General features: G+C 42.8%; 2 protein-coding genes across 2 annotated transcripts; both read left to right on the forward strand.

Moving 5' to 3' along the window:
• Positions 1-1,309: 1,309 nt before the first annotated feature.
• LOC105357484 (apoptosis-associated speck-like protein containing a CARD) lies at positions 1,310-2,870 on the forward strand. Its single transcript, XM_011492540.3, has 5 exons — positions 1,310-1,505; positions 1,991-2,029; positions 2,215-2,247; positions 2,414-2,446; positions 2,538-2,870. The coding sequence occupies exons 1-5, from the start codon at positions 1,478-1,480 to the stop codon at positions 2,795-2,797; spliced, it is 393 nt and encodes a 130-aa protein (XP_011490842.1). The 5' UTR covers positions 1,310-1,477; the 3' UTR covers positions 2,798-2,870.
• A 1,710-nt stretch (positions 2,871-4,580) lies between these two features.
• On the forward strand, positions 4,581-16,639 carry LOC101161333 (apoptosis-associated speck-like protein containing a CARD). The gene is made up of 8 exons (XM_023964591.1): positions 4,581-4,624; positions 13,039-13,094; positions 13,803-13,899; positions 14,319-14,366; positions 15,467-15,505; positions 15,774-15,806; positions 15,973-16,005; positions 16,124-16,639. The coding sequence occupies exons 3-8, from the start codon at positions 13,872-13,874 to the stop codon at positions 16,381-16,383; spliced, it is 441 nt and encodes a 146-aa protein (XP_023820359.1). The 5' UTR covers positions 4,581-4,624; positions 13,039-13,094; positions 13,803-13,871; the 3' UTR covers positions 16,384-16,639.
• The last annotated feature ends 7,593 nt before the right edge of the window (positions 16,640-24,232 follow it).

A 24,232-nucleotide genomic window follows, 5' to 3' on the forward strand; every position in this document is an offset into this window, starting at 1 on the left:
TTTTTTAATTTTTGGTTGCTATTTCAGAGGATCTCAGCTCTATAATCTTTAACGGCCAATGAACATGTAACAAATGATTTGATTGGTTTATGGTTGCTATGGTGGGCAGGGCAAAGCCTGATAGTAAGACCCAGTGCCATGACTTAAATCATACCTGTTATTGATAAGGTTGATAAGTCAATTAAAAAACAAATATAAATAATAATCTCCAATACTTTTGCTGATTACTTCCATCAGATTTAATGTTAATGTTTTCTGAAATAAAACCCTAACGTGTTTTAGTACACTGAGCCACACATTTCAGCTAAAGTAGTCATGAGTTGACTTTTATCAAATATTTGGAAAACTCAGCTTGTTAAAAGGTACAAATGTATACGTGTATGTATATTTCACATATTTTTCTGTATTTCGAGTTATTCAAGGTTTAAACTGACCACTCAGATGCCCCAATAAAAGTGGGTGGAGCCTGTTGGCCCCCACGTCTAACATAAAAAGTGAAAAAGCTTCAAAAAGACAAAAAATCACAGCGCGCTCAGATTGTCCTGCTGCTGCTGCTCCAAACAGGCGGGAAAGACAGACGTCTTCTTCCTCTTCCTCTTTCGTCTGCAGTAAGTTCTATTCAGCTCCGTCTAGGCTTCACTGACTAAACATGGAGTCCAAAACCCCCAAGAAGCTTTTGGCGGAGAGGCTGTAGGCTCTGACGAAGGAAAACTTCCAGAAGTTCGTCCAGGATCTGGTGGACGAGAAAAACTTCTTGGTAGTCGCAGATGTGATGGTCTCCCCCCAGTGGCAGTTTTTGATATGGGCGAGGTGTATGAAGGTAGTAATGTGTCTAAATGGACGAGCTTGTAGATTTGATGTGAGAACTTGTAAAATAGAATATGAAAACTTGTGCATCAAAAATCTGCATCTGTGTGCAAAAATCTTCTGCTGTGAACTGACAAATTCCCATTTGCATGTGTTCATTTAGAGTTACAACTTCAAGTCTGTGATTCCAACTGCTCAAATGTGCTTCCGCATCTGCAGGAATCTGCTGGCGCAACTCACAAGTGCACTACAACTGCGCTCTGACGTCTGACACATTCCTTGCAAGAAATTTGTGTAAAAACTGATCTATGTCTGAAAATGGAAGAAGGGGGCGAGGGGTAGAGGAGGGCGGAGTCAACCAATCAGAGTACAGGACTCGGAGAACTTGGTAAAGTTAGAAAAAGCTTTACAGATTCGGATTTCCTGCTCGATAATTAAAATAATCTTAAACTCTGTATCTGAGTCCAGTCCTGTGTTCTGCCTTGTCAAAATCAGCCTTTTTTAACAGGTGGTAGTAGATCTAACACCTGTTTTCCCGTTCCTGTTCTCCTGTTTTTCCGATTGCACATGAATGCACCGTCTCCTTTAATTCCTCCTCCGGGTGTGAAACAGTCAGAGCCGATCAGAGAAACGCTGTACAGAACATCTGTGAACATCTGTGCTGTGAGAAATGGCTGCTGGAAACAATCAGGAGAAAGGTGAGGAAGACTTCCAGTGATCACTTTGATGTCGTCTAAGGTGAACAGGTAGACAAAGAGGAAGACAATGGATACCTGGAAGATAGAAATGTAAAAGAGGTCGTGTTCTCTGAGAAGAATGTCCTGAAGGAGGCTGCAAGGGTTCTGAGAGGTGAATTTGGGAGGCTTTGGAGAAGAGTTTCTCTGTGTTTGTGCCGTGTGATTGGAGTTTGAATCCAACAATCTGGGTTCTGATGTCATTATTACATAAAAGTTGACTCTAATGTGTCAACTTAGTTCAACTTTGAAGGTCAGAATTATGAGAAGAGAAGTTCTTCTTTATTGATTTGTTTATGGTTCATTTAATTTTTCTTAATTACCTTCCTGTTCTTCTTGTCTCAAAGTTCTGGAGGGACTTGTTTGGTCATTAGAGTTGGTCCTCTTATGTCCTGTTCTGGTTTTAGAATCTGCTTCAATTCTGTTAAAAATATCGTTGTGTTTTACAGCCGCCGCTGATCTCATGGTTGATACCCAAGATAAACCAGGTAAAAGAGATGCTGTGCGAGCAGCAGAAGAATGTCCTGTTTCTTTTTCAATCAAAAACAGATTTAGTTTAAACCTGAAAACAAAAGTCTTTGTTCTTAATTACAAGGAAATCCATAAGTTTTAGTGTTTTTACTGTTGTGACTCACTACCTTATATATTCTCACTGCTTTGTTGATTCCATCAGCAATAGTGGTAGCTAAAGAAGTCATCCCAGCATGTAAGTGTTTGACGTGTTTTGGGCTTCATTCTGAGACTGAAAACATACATTTATAAATTTAAACATTCTGCTGCTTTTACTGTTTTCCTTCCCTGCCTGATTCATTCTGACTGACTTGTTATTAAGATTTCAGTTTAACTGTATTTTGTTTTCTCCTGTGAAACAGACAGACACAGAGACCCATTAAACAACATCCACTGTGAGTGTTTCACATGTTTTCTGTGTCAATCAGACACTGGAAATCACTGACAGCAATTAACACACTTTAAGTTTTTTTTTTTCTTTTTCAGCAAAAGATTTTGTGCAAAAGTACAGGATGCAGTTGATTAGGAAAGTGGCCGACCCTGATCCTCTGTTTGATCTCCTCCTCCATAAGAAAGTTCTCAGTGATCATTCCTATTCTGAAATCAAAGCTCTGCCTACTGATGAAAAGAAGATGAGTAAACTGCTGATGGGACCGTACCTGGAGGCCAAACCAGCCTGTGACATCGTCTACGATTTCCTGAAAAAGGAACAGCCGTATCTCGTCTTTGATCTTTTGCAAAAATAAACAAAGTTTTTCAAGTTTTGAAGGATGTGGAGGAAAATTTGTGCCACAAAAATGAAAACTAAAGTCACAGTTTTGACCCCAAAAAAAGTCCAAACTACTGTTAAAATGTTAAAGACATAACTTAGTACATTCCAAACGAAACAATGAAATGGTTGTGAAACTCCATATGAGCTTTCTAAATCTCTTTTAAAAAATTTAAATAAGTGTTTGCATTTGCAACATTCAAAAACCTGGATAAAATTTCTTCCAGCTGTTGTTTAACCCTCTACACTCTGAGCTCATTCTTATAAAGGTTTAGTTTAGTCAGTTAATTTAGAAAAAGTTTCTTTGTGGCAGACTGTAGCTCTCACAGCTAATTTCCGTCTGCAGACCTCAACACACATTGACGAGAATATCAGTTTTGTACATTATTTCGTTCTGTTAACTATATTATTTATGAGGATGAATTGCACAACATGCCAATATTGCAGAACATATTTCACTTTTCTTTCTGCAAATATGTGTTCATTTGAATTTCTGTTGTGATTTTCATTTGATTTTTTTTGTGTGTTTCACTTCTGATCGATCAAACGGGTGTTGGTGTAGCTGTTAATTGTCAGACTTGCTTTGTGAAGTCTTCATGTTATTTCTGAGAGGCAGGATTGTCATTTTCACTTTCACATGTCTCTTCCATCTGCCGACGGTGTCGCCGTTTCTCATTTCACCCGTTTTTGTGCGTACGCCTGGGACAGAGCTTGAAGGACCGCACATTTTCCCGTCAAGTTTGCTTTTTTTAAATCTCAACTATTGCGTAGAGAGTGGCGTACGCCTTCTTTTGTGCGTACGCAACCTTTAGAAATGAAGCCCCTGGTCTCTTCATCTAATGCTTATACGGATAGATTCAGAGCCATTGTAAACCATGACTTAATTTACAGACGTTACTCTGTTGGATAATAAAAACTACCTCTCCCCGGATAGAAGAGCAGAAGCAGAGCACTTCTTTTCTGCAGATCCACCTTGCTCTCCCTTTTTAAAGTTTGAAACTTCATGCAGACTCTTGTGTGAATTTTTCTTTTCCCACTGCACATTAGGTTTTTGGTTTCCTCAAGCACAGGACAAACCATGTGGGAACCGCTGCAATCTGCATCCTGGCTGCACGTAAATGTCTGGGAATAACATCAGCCTTTATTTTGTCGGGGAACAACTAGAAACACAATTCCATGTGATTTTTTGAACAGTTTCTAAGGACTGAGCGGCATTTCTGCTCTGAAAAGCTCACACACACTGTGTGCTCTGCTCTGTCCTCGTGAGTCCGGCAGCCGCTAACCCATAGCGGCGGGTCGGCTCGCAGTCCAAATTCTCACAAATAACAAAACAACAAAACGCACACATAACAAAGCACCCTCCCCTCAAACACATTAATAAATCCAGCTGCTCTGATCAGAGAGGTTCACTCGGTCCACTGGCACCGGAGCCCGAACGCAGAGCTCGGATGCCGGTTCCAGACGTCAGTGGGCACGCATCCCCCCGCATCTCACATTCCCATAGCCGGCAGTAAGTCAGTCCTGTTCCCGGTGCATCTTGGACTCTGGCAGGGCTGCCTTTTATCAGCGGTTCTGTTCATAGTTTTCATTGACAGAATTTCTAGGCACAGCCAGGGGCTGGAGGGGGTCTGATTTGGGGATTTCTTCTCTACTCCCAAAGAACACGGTCCCGGATACAAGCGGCTGCTATGAGCTTCCCCCCCTTAGGGGGCTGGGCACTTCCTTAGAGAAAGGGGGAGGAGGTCTGTCTGTCATGACGCTCTTAGCGCGAGGACCCAGATGCTGGAACCCAGAAGGATGACAGGTTAGTGTTTTTGATGAAAAAAAGGATTTATTGTTTCTCCAGGGATGGTTGTGGTAGTGTTGGAGGAGTTCCAGACTTGAGGACAGCTGGTGGCGTGGCTGGAGGGCTTAGTGCGGTTTGTGAACCGTGGAGTCTTCTGGCTTCTTCTGAGCAGCAGAATGGCAGGGCGTGCTGACGTCACTCGAGAGATGATAAAAATCCTGTAGCAGAGAGCAAGGATTATTACAAGGCTGAGAGCAATGCAGGAGCATGAGAGCAAAAACTTAAGACCAGGCTTAGTCACCATAAGGGGTAACGAACTGGCGTTGAAATGATGAGTGTGGTCTCCCTTTAAGCAGCATGGCAGATGAGGTGAGTGGCGTCAGCTGGTGGCAATCAGGGAGCAGAGCAGGCAGAGCTGGAGGGGGGAGGAGTCTGACAGGCACCATGACACTGTCACTAAATACTTGAATGCTTTGTTCATTTTTATAATGTTTATTGATGAAAAACTCACATAAACTTTCTGTGATTCATGTTTTTAGGTTCTTCCTAAAAAGTATGCAGTGTTTATTGTTGTGTGTAAATAAATTATATACATAAACCACAAGTTGCTGTTGCGTTTCTTTACAACTAAAGTTTCTTTTTTTTGTGAAGTTGAGCTCAGACGGGTTTAACAGCACAGATCTGTTGGTTCTTGTTGAAGAATACTGAAATGTTTTGTTATTGAGTAATGAGGCTATAAATGACAAACAGAGTATAGACCAGAACATTTCAGAACATGCCCACGAATCAAAACGAAACCGTACGATGAGTGGCATGCTGGTGTGTGCCGGTTGAGTTGCTGTTAAATTCATCAGATTTTTGTTTGCCTGCACGTCGACGTCTTCCTGCTTATTTTTCTGTTTCAAGAAAGTTTCTTTTTCCTGAAGCTCAAACAGCTTTTTATCTATGAAAATCAGTGAAACTATGAACATTCTCTGATTTGTGGCTTGACTCTTTGTCAAACCTCGAAAATTCAATGTTTTTCTAAGGTTTCAGTAAAAGTACAGAAATCTGAAAAAAGAAATTTGACCTTAAAACAAATGATTTATAGACTACAGTGAAATCATTGGAATGCGTTTTTAAAAGAGGTGATACAAAAACAATCCAGGATGTTTTCATTTTGGACTTTTTTTAATGTTTTTGTTCACAATAATAAAAATGAACAGACCATGATGGCAGAATCAGATCTTGAGGACCAACAGAAGACGATAGACTTAAGAGTATGAGAACTTCAGAGTTTATTAGAAGGGGACCAGAGCAGGCAGGATGCTAGGCAGAATCTTGACACCAGGGGTCGTGGAGGCAGGCTTGTGGGAGCTCCAGGAGTGAGTGGAGAGCAGAGTCCAGAGTTCATAGAAGGGGTGGGGCACCAACTCCAAAATGAGGAAGTCCGTAAAAAAATGCCGCAGAGGAGATGTCTGAATCTTGAGGCAGAACTTGGAATAGGCGTGAGGAATAGGCGATCACAATGTCCGTAATGAGCTGCAGGAATAACGACAGGCAGGCAGGTGACTGCAGACTTGACCACATGGAGCAGAAATCCAGATTAGCTGATGAGCTGCAGACTGGAACACAGAGCGTGAGAGCAGGCTGGTGGTCCAGTAGTAGACTAGACGTTCAGGCGAAGAACGAAGCTTTTTAAGAGACTTTTTACCAAACATCAAATGCAATAATCCTACCAACAGACAAAAACTAGGTCCCCCTGAAGACCCCATGCCCAAAGGAAAAAGTACACAGCCTGAATTCAAAGCCCAAGAAAATGTCAGGAAATGAGGCGAAAGCAGAGGAGCAGCCATTGACGGCATCAGATGTGCTTCTGCGTGTGCTCGAATCTGCTGGCGCAAATCACAAGTGCGCTACAACTGCGTTCTTCTGACACATTCCTTGCGAGAAACTTGTGTAAAAACTGAACTGTGTCCGATAATGGAACAAGGGGGGAGGGAGGGTTAGAGGAGGGGGGAGTCAACCAGGATTTGGTAAAGTTAGAATGGTCTTCACAGATTCAGACTTCCTGCTTCAATAACTCTTCTGATAAACGTTCAAATGTGACAAAGTATCTCAATCCTTCTGCATTAACACAGAGAGTGAACTACAAATGCATTTGTAAAGAAAAAAGATAGTTTTTTCAGCACTTTAATGACTATTGTTCTCTTCCAGCTGTAAATGCAGACACTGCAGCAGTGAGGCGGCTGCCAACGGACCGTCAACAAAGTGCAACCTCCGTGAAAACATTCTGTAAAAATCACTCTCAAAAATTGATAAATGTCTACATTTGTATGAGTTGGTAATGAAGACTTGTCAGCATATTCATGCTACAATCAATATATTGTGAGAAATTCCATATTTGAAATATTTTATATAGTTTTTCACATTTTAAGAGATATGATTCATCATTAAGGTGCTCAATAGTTGTAAAGATACTGAAGCTATTGTCACAAACTTTCTGTACTGACTAGTCGTGACACTATTGTCTTACGACAGCAAAGATCATGTCAGAAAATGACTTTGTTAGCTTCAGTATCTTTATTGAGCATTTTTGAGCAAATGTGATTCATATTTAAATTTGAAAAAATTCTTAAAGATAAACAAAGGTATGTGTCTGAAGTCAGAGCGCAGTTGTAGCACACTTGTGATTTGCACCAGCAGATTCATCCACATGCAGTTGTAATCACAGATGTGAAGTTGTAACTCTAAATGAACACATGCAAATGGGAATTTGCCAGTTAACAGTAGAAGATTTTTACAAGCTCGTCCATTTAGACACATTATTACCTTCATAGAAGTGGGCGGTAATCCTGGCATTTTCCAGGGTGCGCACTTCCAATCGCATTCCCACAGTGTTACACATAAGGAAGTGGCTCAGCGATGGAGGAGACTTTCAGCTTTTATTTGACATGCCTTCTACAGACGGCACCTTACACTTTAATTTTGACACGTCTGACACTGAACATCGCACCTTTCTCTTCATCCTCTCCCCTCTCCACACTTATAATGCAAAAAAAATAATTAAACACAACAGGATGAAATAACGAAGAGTGTAACAACGTAAAACAGCCACATGAAAAGGCACTTATGCAAAAGAAAAAGCCAATTTCCACCAGAGCAGGCAATGGGAATTATTTCCCACAATTCCCCACTCCGACACAGCAGACCCGACGTACACGTGACCACCGCCCTCTGCTGCAAGACTTTTGTATCCACACCTCTTTGCGGTAGTCTTTGGAACATAACAAGTAAAAAAATTCAAAAGGGGGCCACAACTCACCGGTGGCTGGGTGAATCACACTAACAGGTAATTGGGAATCTTTTTCAGTCTAACGATCAACTCTAGGCAGCAGTTGCACCTCCCGTCATAGAGACGGAAAAACGGAGGGGTAGTGGGCGCCGTGCAGGCTGCCAGGAGCGCAGGCACTATTGCGCAACACCTGGATCATCAGGTGCTGTTGGATCACTCAGCAGTTCATGTTAATGTCATTATTTACCAACCATTGTGGAAATTTTTACTACATGTCTTTTCTGTGGTTTAGTTGGTGTCAGTATTTGACATAAAGACAGCAGTAATGCACTAAAACAACTGCACTTTATGACATCAGAAATAAACTATAAATCATTTCTATGAATGGATTGAGGTTTTTTGGAGGATTTTTGCTGTTGGTGTTGCACAAAATTAGGAAAATGCCAAATAATTTTGGAGTAATCCCACTGATGAGTTTTATGGTTTAGTTTTTATTGTTTTATAAGACCCATCCATCCATCTTCCTGCACTCATTCGAGCTCCTCCCCCTGTCTCTAAGGGAGTCCACGTCCCCCCTACAGATGAAGCTCAGTTCAGCCGCTTGTATTCAGGACCTGGTTCTCTGGGTAATGACCCAGAGATCATGACCATAGGTGAGTGTTGGAACAAAGATCCACTGGTAAATTGAGAGCTTTGCTTTCTGGCTCAGCTTATAACTACAGACGCTGCTCCGATCCGCCTGTCAATCTCACGCTGGAGCATGTTCATATTTGTTTAATTTTGACAGAATATATTTTTATGGAAAGGCAAAACATTAGACGTTATTTAAGGTTGATTTAAACTGGATTTTACTTTGGATTAATGTTCCTGTCTGTTTAATTTAGGCCTCCTGTGCGACTGTAATACGAGTCTAGAAAATTAATTTATTAATTGTGTAAAATAGCCAAAAAAAAGATGGGGAACACAAAAGGATGTTGTGAAATTGTGTGTGTGGGGGGGGGGGGGCGCTGGTGGGGTTACTCGCCCAGGGAGTAAGTTAGTGTAGAACCGCCACTGGTGGGGTGGGCTAAGTCCACATAAACAGTCCCGCCCACGACTCAGAGGTGGATTTCCAATTATCTCCTGCTGCTCTGCAGAAACACAAGTTTTTTTACAGTTTGGCTAAAAACTGGCTAATTTTCATTTTAAAGATCACTGGGAACCAGTTGAAAATAGATCAGAAGAGGATTGGAGTGGGACTTTAAAGAAACTTGATGCCCAGGAATCAAGCTTAACTGTCAAATGAAGACTTGAATACTTCTGGGCTATATTTCCTAAACAGTGACGTGCGGTGAGGTTAATGGCTGGTGAGGCACTGACGTCATCAGTCAGATTTACAAACATATGAACCATGAGTATAAATAACTGAGTAACTTATTCACCATTTGATTGACAACAGTTAACGTTTTGTTTAAAATATAATTTCAACATGTTTTTTTTCATATACAAACTGCAGCATAGAAAAAAGCACAAACGTTATTATCGTCTTACCTTTAGTTGTAAATAAAGTCCATACGCCGCTCCTTCTGAAGAAAATGACTTGCCGCTTGCTATCACTTCTTCTAGTATTTTTAGCGTCATAATCTCAGGGCTCACCGGCGCCCCCTAACATGAGGCACGAGAACTGCAACATGAGGCACGAGAATGTCTGGCCTCACCCAGCGGCTTTTTCGCCGTCGTTTAGCGCTCAGCACAAGAAACACGTCCCTCACATACAGTTATTTATAAAAACAAGCACTGTGCATCATATACATCTGCTAAATTATTTAAACTCAGCTCATATAGTACAAGTGATTGAACCGACATACAGAGAGACAGCAGTACCGTCTGACTGCATAGGTATTGCGCAATCCAAGGTGAGGCTCAGCGGGCTGGTGCCTCATCGCAGGTCACTTAGTATCTGAACGGCAAATGCGGGAATTCAGCGATTTTGAAAAGAAAAAACACCCAAAAATGGTACATTTAAATGGAAAATGACCGCAAAGCACAACTTACTGATTAAATATAATAATTGAATTTATTTTTTCTCTTTTCTTCCCATAATGACAGGTGAGGCTGTGCCTCACCTGCCTCTCCTGACTGCACGTCACTGTTCCTAAATTGGAGTAATTTCAGGGATGTGTACTGATGATATGGAAATGTAAAGTGTGTTTCTCTGCTATGAGTTGAACTTAGAGAACTCTGAACTGTTGAAAGAGCAAAAGTAGAAAATCCTTTTTTCTTGTGTCTTTTCTTGTTCATTCTGAAAATGTCACTAAAAATCAACTGTTTTTAACAGGTGGTAGTGGATCTAACACATCTACAAAAAATAAAGTTGCTTTTACATCCCAAACCTGTAATTAAAATATTCTTTATTCTTTTTTCTTTTATGATAACAATGCTACTGTAATGTACAAATTTCCCATGTGTGGGAACAATAAAGTACCTCTGATTCTGATTTTGTACTGTCAGAAGTCAGAATTCTGTCTCCCCGTCTGGTCACCAGCGGAACCATCTCAAGAGTTTTAGTTACACTTCCTGGATGCCCTACACCTGATTCTCATTCACTCAATCAAACATCAGACTTTAGTGCTGTACTGAGCCGAGCTCACACTGCCTTCCTTACCAGGTGGTATGTTTTATCTTCAGTCTTTCAGATTATTGTAATGCCCTGCTGTCTGATTTATCCAACAAGTCTCTATTGCAGAGACTGTGTGTGTGTGTGTGTGTGTGTGTGTGTGTGTGTGTGTGTGTGTGTGCGCGCGCGCGTGTGTGTTTGTGTGTGTTGGTATTTATGACATTGTGGGGACAACAATCTGTTTACACAGTCACGGAATGGGGACCAATTTGGTGTGCGTGTGTGTGTGTGAATACGCAGACATCATTTCTGTTATGTAGCAAAAATTTATTAACTCTTAAAAGGTTAAAGTTTGCTTTCAGAAAAGAAAGAAAAAGACATCATTCACAGACATAATTTCTGTTATGTAGCAAAAATTCATTAATTCTTAAAAGGTTAAAGTTTGCTTTCAGAAAAGAAAGGAAAATCCCTACATTTCGTCTGTCTAATCTAAAGCCTTTGCAAAACCAATAAAAGGTTTAACAACTATTGTTTCCATCAATAACTTAAATTTAAGTTCAAACTTGTTTTCTCTAAATGTGCTCTTCGTGGATCACAAAATGTTAGCATTAAAACCTAATACATTCTCACTGTTTTTCCTTAATTTCATCTGAAGCAGACAGAGACCGAAACCCATGGCTCAACATGTCCTGTAAGAGTTTCCCATGTTTTCTGTCATATTTAGACTCTAACCAGTCGTTTCGAGGGCGGCAGTGGCTCAGGCGGTTGAGCGCATCGTCCAATGATCGAAGGGTCAGAGGTTCGATCGCTGCTCGCCCCAGCCAACTGTTGTTGTGTCATTGGTCAAGTCACCACCCTCCTTGCCTCCAGTGTGGCTCCACTGGTGTGTGGATGTGCATGAATGTGTCTGTGATGTCAGAAGGGCCGTAGGCGCGAACTGGCAGCCACGCCTCTGTCAGTTTGCCCCAGGGCAGTTGAGGCTACAACAGTAGCTTACCATCACCAAGAATGAATGAGGAGTGAATGAATAACGGACACAATGTAAGCACTTTGAGTTTCTTGAAAAGCGCAGATAAATCCAATCCATTATTATTATTATTCTTATAACCAAACTGTAGAGGATTCAAGTCAACACATATAAAACAACAACTCCCATTCATTCACTCCATTTTTTTCTCACTTTTTTGTTAGTTGGATTATGTTTTTCAATCTAACTTTCTTTTTCTCTTGATTTGATCTAAAGTTGACATTATTGCAGGTGTCCAACCCAGCTGTAAGTGTTTCACATGTTTTGTCATTTTTAGACCATAATCTTCACTGTCAATCACACATACATACCTTACAGTTTTATCTCCGCCGCTTTGGCACATTTTTGAAACCGAGATTACATTTCTCCAAATCTCTAGACTTTTGTTTACAACACATTCAAAGCTTTTCAGACAATTCATTTCTCAGTCGTCCAAAGCAAAACCATTTTCTCAGTTTTCAGAATATGTCATGAAAACCAAACCATGAATAAGAAAACATTCCTGTTGGTAACTGGAATGTCGTCCAACATTGGATGAATTTCTGTGTTGGCAGTAATTGAATGTCTGGTGAAACTAGATCTGGACCCCACCCACCCACCCACCCACCCACAAACACACACACACACACATACACACCCAAGTGTTTGTGGAAATGACTGGGTCCAATCTGACCAGAAGACTAAGACATGACCGAAATGTCATTAGCCAGCATTTCACTGCTAATGTCCCAGTCCAGCATGGAGGCTATATATATATATGTTTCTGGTTCTACTGCAATTAAGGAGAATGGTGAGGCCCCCCACCTCCCCACTCTTGGCCCATGCAATACTGAGAGACTTCTGATTTTCTTGGATCGTCTCTTGTTCAGATCTTGTTTCTGACAATAAGAGCTTCTGCTGCTGTTGTGCTGCAGGAGACGGGTCGTTCTGAGGAATGACCAAAGAGTTTAGAGAATGTCCTCTCTGACATTCTCTCATCCTAAAACCAGTTTAGTCATCCTAAACTGGTTTAGGATGACTGTCATTTTGGTGTTTCTATGTGAATGAGACGGAGATTTGCTTTGGAAACAGGAGTGAACTGTTTTAGGAGAGAGATGACATTTTGCTGCTGATGTTAAGGTGTATGATATGCTGAGCCATATACAATGTTTTGGCAAAAGTACAGAGAGCTCTGAAAATAACATTTCTGCTTCAGGAAATGATGCAAAGTGTTAGAAAAACACTGTAAAGTCACCACGTATAAGCCAAACTGAAATTTGTTATTTTGTTTTTACCCCTTTATGTCCCTTTCTGGGTCACAGGGCTTCCTGTTTCCTAGAAGACATTGCTTGACATTTCTGGTGATGTTGTGTGTGGGTGGTGGGGGTGTTCTACAGAGACCACTGTTGGAGGCCATTTATTCTGTGTAAAGGAAGCACTTTTTCTGACCCACATGATTTCTTCTGCAATGTCTTGGTTGATTAATCAGATGAGACAGGAGTTTAGGAGGGTTCATTCATTTGTCTTCTTCCGTTTTGTTTCTTTTGGGGCTACAGGGTGCCGGAGTCTGTCCTGGCCACTTGTGAGCGAAGGCGGGGAACATCCTGGACAGGTTGCCAGTCTGTCGCAAGGCCACATGTCACACACCCATGCACTCTCACATGCACACCTAGGGACAATTTAGATTAACCAATGAACATAAAAATCATGTTTTTGGACAGTGAGGGAAAGCTAGAGTCCCTGAAGAAAACCTGCGCATGCACAGGGAGAACATGAAAACTCCACACTGAATGGTCCCCCATTGGTGTTCTGGTTCAAGTCCACCAGCCGGGACTTGAACCGGGGGCTTGTTGGTGTGAGGCAAGAGCACTACGGTGCATCCCAGAGTTCATGAGTGTCAAAACTTTAAAGATAAAAATAAAACCAATCATTGAGTCAGCTTGTTTATTTTCCTGGATTCCTAGAAAGGGGTAGATTTTAACCCATCGAGTATTCTATGTGAAAGGGATCCATATCAAACTAAGGAGCTAAAACTGGTTTCCATGGTTACCTTTCATCAGGCTGAGAAACGGCCATGATAACGTCATTGGTTCTGATTTACGATAAACTGTACATTTTAAAAAAGTGACTAAAGTCCTGACATTTCCTTGAAAGTTCAGAGTTATTTCAAAAAGTCTGAAAAATCCTTAAATAATCAAATGTTTAAAAGAAATATATCTCTGAAGCGCCTGGTGACTTTTATCAAGTATAAGGAAGTTGTTGTGAAGTCGAATTTTCCGATTGCACTTGAATGCATCTTTTCCTTTTATTCCTCCTCCAGGTGTGAAACAGTCAGAGCTGATCAGAGGAACGCTGCAGAAAACATCAGTGAGCATATGTGCTGTGAAAAATGGCTGCTGGAAACAATGCAGAGGAAGGTGAGGAAGACTTCCAGTGATCACTTTGATGTCGTCTAAGGTGAACAGGTAGACAAAGAGGAAGACAATGGATACCTGGAAGTTAGAAATGTGAAGGTGCTCGTGTTCTCTGAAAAGAATGTCCTGAAGGAGGCTGCAGAGGTTTTGTGCTTTGAGTCTGAATCCAACAATCTGGGTTCTGATGTCGTTATTACATAAAAGTTGACTCTAATGTGTAAACTTTGTTCAACTTTGAAGGTCAGAATTATGCAAAGAGAAGTTCTTCTTTATTCTTTTGTTTATGGTTTAGTGAATTTTTCTTAATTAACTTCCTGTTCATCTTGTCTCAATGTTCTTGAAGGACTTGTTTGGTCATTAGAGTTGGCCCTTTTATGTGCTGTTCTGGTTTAACAACCTGCTTATTTGTCTGTGTTTTACAGTTAAACCTGAGCTCAGACGCAGACAGGAGGCAGAGAGAAGGGCTCCAGGTGAGCAGCAGCAGAATGTCCAGTTTCATTTTTAATTAAAAACAAATTTCGTTTAAACCCCGAAAACAAGTCTGTGTCCCTGTGTGTCACTTCTGGGGCACTGGGTAATGTCCCAGAACAAAGGATCCCCCAGAGGAAACACTGGAGTAAAAACATCAGAATAAAAATTACAATATAATAACAATAATAAAAATAAAAATGTAATAAGATATGGCAATATTAGTAATAAAAAATATACGTAAAATGATTAAAACATAACCTAAATATCATAAGTAAAATAACAATAGAAAGATTAGCATATTAATAACATAAAGATAATAATAATAATAGTCCTTCAAAATAATAGTAATAAATAAATAAAATGTAATGTAAAGAAAATAGATAAATTAATAAATAGATAAAGAATAAAAGACATAAGCAATTCCCAAGGTTATGTAAAAGCCAGATTAAGGCCACCCCAAACCCACCCCAGGGACCAGAAGCGACGGGGCTGAAGCCCCAGACGCAGATGAGCGCCCCGCTCAGACCAGGCGCAGTCTCGACCAGCATGGGCAGTCGCCTACCCCTGTCCCCACTCCGACGAGACAGCAACCCCCTCCCCCAAGCATGGTCCGCGATGCCACCCGCACCCCACCCCCAACCCACAGACCCCAAGGGCAAAACTTCCACCCAGTCTCAGGCACTGATCCCTACCCTGATGGCATAGCCCCCAGACCTCTGCCCCAGAGAACCCCTGGAGCCAAGACCAGACCCCCACACCCCACCAACATGCCCCGGAGAGAGTCACATAAGCCACCCACCCCCACTAAGTGACGTGTTAATTACGGAGGACCAGAGGAACTGAAGTTCTTGGATATTGTTTTGCTCCCTGTTGATGGTAACTCCAAGCTGATATGATCCAAAAGTAGGTTATGATATTGATTAGAACTGCTGCTGTTTTTACTCTTCCAGTTAACTAAGATAGTTGTTTTTTTAGCAGTTCATCTTGTCTCAAAGTTCTGGAAGGACTTGTTTGGTCATCAGAGTTGGTCCTCTTATGTCCTGTTCTGGTTTTACAATCTGCGTCAATTCTGTTAAAAATATTGTTCTGTGTTTTACAGCCGCCGCTGGACTCAGGGATCACTTCCAATATAAGCGAGGTAAAAGAGCTGCTGGGCGAGCAGCAGAAGAACGTCCTGTTTCTTTTTTAATTAAAACCGACAATATTACTTATTTACTGTGTTAAATATTAATATATTTAACACAGTAAAGTGTAACTTATGTTACACTTTACTGTGTTAAATCTAACACCTTTTTAAAAGATCATATGTGGGTAACTACCAAAAAAGTCTGAAACCAAAGTTTTCATGTTTTTACTGTTATGACTGGATGCCTAATATATTCTCACCGCTTTGTTAATTCCATCAGGAACATTAATGGACGCACATGTCATCGCAGGATGTAAGTGTTTGACGTGTTTTGGGCTTCATTCTGAGACTGAAAACATACATTTATAAATGTAAACATTCTGCTGCTTTTACTGTTTTCCTTCCCTGCCTGATTCATTCTGACTGACTTGTTATTAAGATTTCAGTTTAACTGTATTTTGTTTTCTCCTGTGAAACAGACAGACACAGAGACCCATTAAACAACATCCACTGTGAGTGTTTCACATGTTTTCTGTGTCCATCAAAGACTGGGAGCTAAACTGAAACCAATTTAGACAGTTTAAGGTTTTTTTTCTTTTGTCTTAAGCATCTTTTTTATTCCTTTTTCAGCAAAAGAGTTTGTGCAAAAATACAAGATGGAGTTGATCACAAGCGTGGCCGACCCTGATCCTCTGTTTGATCTACTCCTCCATAAGAAAGTTCTCAGTGATCATTCCTATTCTGAAATCAAAGCTCTGCCTACTGATGAAAAGAAGATGAGTAAACTGCTGATGGGACCGTACCTGGAGGCCAAACCAGCCTGTGACATCGTCTACGATTTCCTGAAAAAGGAACAGCCGTATCTCGTCTTTGATCTTTTGCAAAAATAAACAAAGTCTTTCTAGTTTTGAAAGATGTGGAGGAAAATTTGTGCCAAAAAAATGAAAACTAAAGTCACAGTTTTGACCCCAAAAAAACTCCAAACTACTGTTAAAATGTTAAAGACATAACTTAGTACATTCCAAACGAAACAATGAAATGTTTGTGAAACTCCATATGAGCTTTTAAATGTCTTTTAAACAATTTAAATAAGTGTTTGCATTTGCAACATTCAAAAACCTGGATAAAATTGTTTCATTTCTTCCAGCTGTTGTTTTACCCTCTACACTCTGACTCCAGTAGTCAAACCTCAGATTCAGGAACTGCTGTGCAATTGTCGTCCGTGTCATAAAACAGTGGACCATCTATACACCCTCTTTAGGGTGTTGGGGGGTTCATGAGAGTTTGTTTATCTAGTCCATACAGGGGTGGACAAACTTGTTGGTTGCCCTCAGTTAAAGAAAAAAAGTCCTCAACGCTCACTGAAATGACTTGAAATGTTCAAAAGTAACAATAAATTAAAATTTATTGAAAATTAAATAATCAAAATCAGCCATTACTTCTGAGTTGTTGATTAACAGAATTATTAAAAAAAAAAAACTAATGAAATAGGGCTCGACAAAATTGATGGTCACTCCATAAAAGACTGAGAACTAATTGTCCAGGGGGTCATGATTAACTCAAGTATGTCCTTTCATTGACATCACAGCTGTTTTCAAACCCATAATCAGTCAGTCTGACTATTTAAAGGGAGACAAATAGTCACGTTGCTGTTTGGTGAAAAGGTGTGAACCACACTGAACATGGACAACAGAAAGCCAAGGAGAGAATTGTCCCAGGACATTAGAAACAAAATGATAGACAAACATCATAAAGGTACATTTCATGGTGCCTCTGTCTGACTCCTCCCCCTCCCTCCTCTGCTTGGTCCCTGATGCGTCACAGCTGTTTCCAATTACATCATCACCTGCCTGTCTACTAAAGAAGCTCCTGGACCAGCTTTCATTACCAGTTCGTTGCCCCCTGATGGTGTATAGTTTGGTCACTATTATCTCTGGCTCATGTACTCTATACCTTGCCTAAGTCTCGCTCTCTGCCTCTTCCTCAGGACATCATTCCCACGAGTGGTCACCTGTGTCTTCGTCTCACGGATCCAAACCTCAGAGAACCTTGCAGTCACGCTTCAAGCCAAAGCCTGCCTCAAGTTTCGCCATGAGCCTCTGCCGAAACTTCCAGTCACGCCACGAGCCACGAACAAACCCCCAGTCACGCCACGAGCAATTATCTGATCTCCCGCTACGTCAAGAGAATTAAACTTCTTCACTCACCCACCAACTCACCTGTGTTTTTCTTCCGGGTTCCAGCATCTGGGTCTGTCTCGTCTAACCCGCCATGACAGTAAAGGCCATAAAACCAACTCTGAGCAGCTTGAAGATCCTGTGACGAAAGTGGCACATATTATTCAGAAGTTTAAGACCCATGGGACAGTAGCCAACCTCCCTGGATGATGGAAGAGGAAAATTGATGACAAATTGAGGAGACGGATAGTTGGAACTGGATCCAACGAGCCCAGAACAACCTCCAGAGACCTTAAAGGTGAACTCCTAGATCCAGGTACTAGAGGGCTGCATTGGGATTGGGTCCCGCGGGACCCAACACAAATCTTGCGGGATTGGGCGGTTTGACTTGTGCTGCGGGCGGGAGCGGGCGGCAAAATAAAATACCCCGCGGGATCAGTGCTGCCATGAATATCTCATGAATATACATTAGCGGACTACGTTAGGCTGAGCGGCTGTTGGATTCTTATGTACTGAAGCTCAGTGAAGGCACCAGGTAGAGACGCCCAATGGCCTCTGTCATCTAACCTGTTGTTGGGGGTGTGCAATGCCCCGCCTCTTACTAAGAGCGCGCTTCAGGCCGTCTGTCTGCGCGCGCACGTACGCACACTTTTAACCGAACAGGATTTGGGAAAATATATTTGATATTTAAGTTTCACATTACACAAAAGAGGAATGCATGAAAAGATGAGGCTGGAGGAGGACATGAATCTCTTTAATAATATCAATACAAATACGTGTTTTTTTCCTGCGGGACGGGAGACGATACAAAATAAATGCATCTCTATTACTGTGCGGGACTAAATTCTATGAGTTTTGCGGGTGCGGGCGGGAGTGGACATACATATTGCGGGTGCGGGCGGGAGTGTAACGCATACGTTGCAGGAGCAGGCGGGATTGGTCAGAAATTCAGCGGGCGGGAGCGGGATGAAGAAAATGGTCCCGTGCAGAGCTCTAACAGTGTCAAGTTATTTTACCCCACTTGAAAGGGGGAAAGCATCCACGGAGTTTTGTGAGCAGGACTTCACACACTATCCAGACATACTTTTCCGGTTTTTCTGTTTTATTCAATTTCTTGGGGTTTCCACAGTGATGGCAAGATGCTGGTTATAAATGTGTGGTGAAAAACCGGCTGCCTCCTTGGGTTCGATGCCTTTAACTAGATTTTTAGATGAGTTTATTAAGATGGATCGCAAGTTTGGCGATCGCTCTCGAGCTCTGCTTGATCTGGCGCTACGCATGCACTTCATTCAAAATTGCTCCTGGTGCGCACAGCTGGACCTTGATTAATACCGCGCCCACTACAGACTCAAACTTTCCTTTTCCTCTCTTTAATTTTTTAACTACTTTAAAATTAATTTTCTCTCAAATTTAACAGAATGTACCTTTATGCATTTTTACTTTAGATTTTTATTTGATTTTTTTCTTTTTGTGTTTTTTTTTCTCTGTTTTTATTTACCGTAATTTCCGGACTACAAGCCGCTACTTTTTTCCTGCGCTTACAGCCCTGCGGCTTATTCAGTGACGCGGCTAATTTATGGATTTAATTAGCGGCCGCCATGTACGTACTTTCGAACTCAGTGAATAGTTTGTATTCTTTATCTAACACCAAGCACAAGACATTTATATTCAACACACCTCTAAGCAGCCAAACAGCATGGACTTGACTTCAGGTCTTAGACACTTCAGTCATGGTTCAACAAAATGAAACACGCATGCCCAGCCGCATCCCAGAATCCTTTGGGGCCATTAGACCCAACGTGCACGTGATCGCCGCTACAATATGATGAAGCTTTCAAGTTAAAAGCAATCGTTAAAAGCAGCGTAAAAAAGTCCACCATCACCAACCAAAAGCCGGTTTGCTGCGTGACGGAGAGAACAGCGCATGGAGTGAATTTACACTCCATTTACGGTTTCTAAGGAAACCGTAAAAGCGGAATTTTGCTTTGAAAAACTCACAGCCTCCGTGTGAGTTGAAGACATCTTCTCCTGCTGCTCTTATAGAGCTGCGGGGCCGATGGCAGTCTGATGGCTCCCACACGTAACAACGCATCCGCCCCTCATACACAAAACGTACAGTATTAAGTCCGATTGCTTTGCACAGAAACGATTTGCTCCATCCACCGGTGCAATGGGGACGAAGTGCTCCTCCTTGAAGCCGCCCTGGCCAGAGGTGTCGGGGTAGATAGGAAGGGGAGACAAGGAGCGCGCGGGGCGGGAGCGGAGCGCAGAGGCGTCCGCGGAGTGCAGAGGCTTCTGAATTCTGACGCACGCGCCGCACTGAGGCGCGCGTATCACGCTGAGGCCCGCGCTTTTCAGTCGCCGCTGCTGTATTTTACCGGTGTGTTTTTTAACCAGTCCTGTTACTCCCATAACACTGCTGCGACACAAGCGGAAGGAGAGCTTTACCCGTTCACCCCTCCATGCACTGCTGATACTCATTCTTAAACACGTACAACAGTATGGCGAGCCGGGCATTGGCCCCGCCTTTAGCCCCTAAGACTCATGGGAAATGTGGAATCGCGGATGTAAATTTCCTCATCATAACTGAGGGATGTAATGTTGATTATATGGTTACTGTTTGTAATTTTATGTATGATACCTAGATTGTCAATAAGTAAAAAAAAAATGAAATAAAAACACCATAACTGAGGAACTTGTGAACAGAATAGAGGTCCATGCTGTTTGACAGATGTCGATACATTCAAATACATGAGCCAGAGGCAAAGCTGACACCACCCACAATGTGCTAATAAATTGCACTCACTCTGGGATGCTGGGCGTGATCTGTCAGGACGACAATATCGCCTAACACATGCGCGGCTTGTACTCTGCCGCGGCTTGTGTATGTATAAAACTTATTTTATACGTGAAAATGGGTGGGTGCGGCTTGTAATCGGGTGCGCTTTGTAGTCCGGAATTTACGGTACTTTTAATATAAAATTACTTGAAGCATCAGCTTCCTCAAGTTTGACCTAACAACCAGGTACATCAGTGTCAGATTGCACCATTCGTGGTGGTTTGAGCCAGAGTGGACTTCATGGGAGACGACCAAGGAGGACACCATCTACTTCTCCCCACCTTCTCTTCTCTATTCGTTATCATTATTCATCATTCAGTTCTCCATGCCTCGCGATTCATGTATTGTCCCTCTTTCCCTCTGTGGGAGTGGGAGTGGGAAAGATTCCAGTTGTTTCATCCGTGCTCCTGTTCCTGACCGAGTACCTCGTCTCTGCTCCTGCTCCTACACCTGGCTGTGGTTCCTGTCTCCGGCTCGACTCGCGCCTTTGACTGTCCCCCCAACCACGGCTGGATGAAGCTCGTCTGCTGGACTTTTATATATGTAGTTGTAGATTTAGATAAGTTAATTCTTCTCTAAGAGTTCTGGTAAATCGCCTGTCCGTCCTGGGGGAGGATCCCTCCTTCATGTGGACACCCCTGAGGTTTCTTCGTTTTTTCCAGAATCCTTTTTTTTTTTAGGAGTTTTTCCTCACAGAGAAGGGGGGTCTAAGGGCACGGATGCCAGTATAGCTTAGTCAGTTTGTTAGTTCATTTTAGTATTTTCCTATTGAACTCTATGTATTCATGATCCTTTTGATTTTATGTTTCACTTTATCAATTACCGATATGAAGCCCATAGAGACGACTGTTGTTGTGAATCTGGGCTATACATATATGTGAAGAATAGTTAGAAACTGCCTTTAACTTTTATTACACTAATGGTTTAAACTTAATTCACTAAGCATGTATTATCATCTCAAAATTATATTACATTGAAGACAGCACAGCCAAGTTATTTTTCTCACAGTTTCTTCTCATACTCCCTTTTTCTGTGTGTGTGATGCCTCAGAGGTAACTCCATTGCAACCTTGGAGCTTCTCTCCAGCAGCAACCTGTGGGCGTGATTTTCACACCATTGTTCAGTGTATGGTCTTCTGAATATGCAAATACAGGGTTTATATACCAACCCCATCTCTGAGCTCGTTGGTTCGTACTTTTGAATGCACCTGTTCATCTGTCTGTCCCCTTCGTGTTTGTGCGACGTAAAACCTCCACAAAAGATAAGTAACTGTCTCTGAGTCATTTTTCATTCATTTCTGTGTGCAGGAAACTGAAGAGGAACGACCCAATCTAATTAACCTATTTCACAGTCCTGTTTAGAATCTCCAGTTTCCTAATGGACTATTGTGAAGTGGCCTTCTATGAGCCCAGATCTGAATCCCATTGAATGTCTGTGGAAGGAGCTGAAACATGCCATTTGGAGAAGACAGCCGTTAAACCTGAGACAAGTGGAGCAGTTTGCTCATGAGGAGGTCCACAAAATACCTGTGGACAGGTGCAGAAGGCTCATTGACAAATACAGACACAGTTTCATTGCAGTGATTCCCTCAAAAGGTTGTGCAACAAAATATGAAGTTATGGGTACCATCATTTTTGTCCAGCCCTATTTCATTAGTTTGTTTTTTTTTAATAATTCTGTTAATCAACTACTCAAAAGTAATGGCTGATTTTGATTATTTAATTTTCCAAAAATTTTAATTTTTTGTTACTTTTGAACGTTTCAAGTCATTTCAGTGAGCATTCAGTGAGGACTTTTTTTCTTTAACTGAGGGCAACCAACAATTTTGTCCACCACTGTATGTGTTTTGTGGATTTAGAAAAAGGTGTTTGACCCCGTGGTATCCTGGGGAGGGTGCTCTGAATTTGTAGGCACAGCCAGGGGCTGGAGGGGGTCTGGTTTGGGGACCACAGGATTTCCTCTCTGCTCTTTGTAGATGATGTTGTACTGTTGGCTTTATCGAGCCAGAACCTCCAGCGTGCATTAGGGCGGTTTGTGGCAGAGTGTAAAGCAGCTGGGATGAGAGTCACCAACGCTAAATCTGAGGCAATGGTTCTCGACCGGAGTAAGGTTGTTTGCCATCTCTGGGTGGGTGGAGTGTCCCTGCCCCATGTGGAGGAGTTTAAATATTTTGGGGACTTCCCTACCCCTTCCCTGGTGGGGGGTACGGGTCCCTTGGCGACAGCTGCCGTGTCCCCTGGGTGCTGTTTTCCTGGGCCCGGCGGTGCTCTCTCCGCTCGGGGGGGGGGGGGGGTTCACATTACACATGAGCTGGGGGTGTTCGTGTCCCTGGGGGTGGGTTCTGGTCCTTGCCCCTGGGCGCTGGGCCCCGCCAAATTTCCAACAGTGGCCGAGCCTGGTCGGGCCATGTTTACAACCCCCATTGTGGGCCCCCTTTTTCCCCGGGGTGCTCCCTCCTGGGTGGGGGTGGCTGGCCCCTGCCTTGCTCCTCCCTGGACCAACCGTGGGCCGGGTGGGTGGCTGCCTGGAGTGCGGAGCGGGTCTCCCTTGGGGGGTCCTGGCTCGTTCCTGGGGTTGGGGCGGGGGGATGCCCGGAACTCCTGGGTGGTGATGGGGTGCTCGTCTGGGGCTGTTGGTGCCCTTCACGGGTGTGGCCCTGCGTTGGGCTCTTCCGGCGCGGCGGGGGGGCTGCTCTCCTGGTTGGGCTGGGGCGGCGCTCTCTTTCCCCCCGTGCTTCCCTGCTCTCTGGCTCTGGGGGTCTCGCGGCGGTCCTGCTGGTCCTGGCCTGGGTGGCGGATTTGGTTGCCCGGGGGCGGTTGTCCCCTGCCTGCTGCTGTGTGGCGTTGGGGGGTTCCGGCTGCCGCTGCTGCTGCGGCGGGGGTCTGGGTGTTGGGGTGGCTGGGCGTTCCTCCTCCTTCTTTTCACATTCCACCATCCATTTTAGAAGAACATAAACACTCACCTGAGCACAGGTGTTAGCTCACCTTTGCACTAACAGTTTGTGTGATTGAATGAATGAAATATTTCACACTAGTTGGTTTAAAGGCATAGGTATGCGTGTGTGAACACTATTGGTTTTGTGTACATGTTGACATGTGGACATTTTTGCAGCTAGCAGGTGTGTTGATAACATTTGAGTGTGTGTGGACAGGCACCGCCCTTTATTGGCTTCATTTGAACCTTACCGTAATGATAAACAACCAGTAAACTTGTTGCTTTATGCTGCTTCATGGTCTTATCCCTCCCACTATCACCTTCCCCCCCCTCTCTCTAACATCCCTCTCTCTTCTTCCCTCCTTTCCTTTTCCGTCCGGTCCAACACCAAAGATTTTCAAACATGATTGAAATTAATAAAGTGTGGCCTCAATTACAAAAGGGGTTTATTCAGACATACCTCTGGTTTGTCTGAAGATTAATAACCCCTATTATTGAAGTAAAATATGTCCAACACAAGAGGCCCTCAGCTCTCATCTGTCTGCCCAGCTGTTGGACAGGACAAGTTAAAAAAAAAAGAAGAAGAAAAAAATATTTTGGGGACTTGTTCACAAGTGAGGGAAGACGATCTTCGTTCTAATACTCAGCTATGGTCATGAACTCTGGGTCATGACCCAAAGAATGAGGTCCCGGATACAAGCGGCTGCTATGAGCTTCCCACCTTAGGGGGGCTGGGCGCTCCCTTAGAGAAAGGGGGAGGAGCTCTGTCACTGAATACTTCAATGTTTT

The sequence above is a fragment of the Oryzias latipes genome, chromosome 16 (assembly GCF_002234675.1).
Source record: "Oryzias latipes chromosome 16, ASM223467v1".
Classification (NCBI taxonomy): Eukaryota; Metazoa; Chordata; class Actinopteri; order Beloniformes; family Adrianichthyidae; genus Oryzias; species Oryzias latipes.

Bases quoted from the DNA above. Each gene is read 5' to 3' on its own strand.
- LOC105357484 (XM_011492540.3), top strand. From the start codon at position 1,478: ATGGCTGCTGGAAACAATCAGGAGAAAG. The intron at 1,506-1,990 runs GTGAGGAAGACT...TGTGTTTTACAG, and splicing joins TGGAAACAATCAGGAGAAAG to CCGCCGCTGATCTCATGGTT. The intron at 2,447-2,537 runs GTGAGTGTTTCA...TTTCTTTTTCAG, and splicing joins CCCATTAAACAACATCCACT to CAAAAGATTTTGTGCAAAAG.
- LOC101161333 (XM_023964591.1), top strand. From the start codon at position 13,872: ATGGCTGCTGGAAACAATGCAGAGGAAG. The intron at 14,367-15,466 runs GTGAGCAGCAGC...TGTGTTTTACAG, and splicing joins GGCAGAGAGAAGGGCTCCAG to CCGCCGCTGGACTCAGGGAT. The intron at 15,506-15,773 runs GTAAAAGAGCTG...TAATTCCATCAG, and splicing joins TCACTTCCAATATAAGCGAG to GAACATTAATGGACGCACAT.